General features: G+C 58.1%; 1 protein-coding gene across 1 annotated transcript in view; it reads right to left on the reverse strand.

Moving 5' to 3' along the window:
- LOC106727807 (disintegrin and metalloproteinase domain-containing protein 1a-like) overlaps positions 1 to 489 on the reverse strand; it is a 7,648-nt gene that overhangs the window by 2,735 nt on the left and 4,424 nt on the right. Inside the window, exon 2 of the mRNA XM_014547703.1 lies at positions 90 to 216. Within this exon, the coding sequence (XP_014403189.1) occupies positions 90 to 216 (127 nt within the window). The remainder of the gene's footprint in view (positions 1 to 89; positions 217 to 489) is intronic.

A 489-nucleotide genomic window follows, 5' to 3' on the forward strand; every position in this document is an offset into this window, starting at 1 on the left:
GCTGGCGACTCCCTGAGACTCCGCCCTACTCAATTTACATCCCCAACCGGGCTGTGCCTGAGGCACAAGAGGGAATGACTGTGCTTTACAAACTCTCAAATCCATTGAACTGGTTCGGGTGGGTCTCGGAGACCCCAGGCCCCACGGGGAGAGACAGCATGGCCTTGCAGCCATCAGAAAGCGAGGGAGGCTCTGGCGCGCCGCTGCTCTCCGGCACTGGGGGACTCCAAGTCCCAGTGTCCTGGATAGGCAAGGGGCTGCTGAGACTCCGCCTTGGCGACTCCCTGAGACCCCGCCCTACCCAATTTACATTCCCATCTGGGCTGTGCTGGAGACACAAGAGGAAACGCCTGTGCTTCTGCAAACTCTCAAATGCACTGAGCTGGTTCAGGCGGGAACATGAGGCACCACCTGCGCTTTTGCAGCCTAACCCAACAAATTGCAGACTTCAACTGCTTGCAGCCATGGGAGACACACTCAAGAAGCAGA

The sequence above is a fragment of the Myotis brandtii genome, unplaced genomic scaffold (genome assembly GCF_000412655.1).
Source record: "Myotis brandtii unplaced genomic scaffold, ASM41265v1 scaffold482, whole genome shotgun sequence".
Taxonomy (NCBI): domain Eukaryota; kingdom Metazoa; phylum Chordata; class Mammalia; order Chiroptera; family Vespertilionidae; genus Myotis; species Myotis brandtii.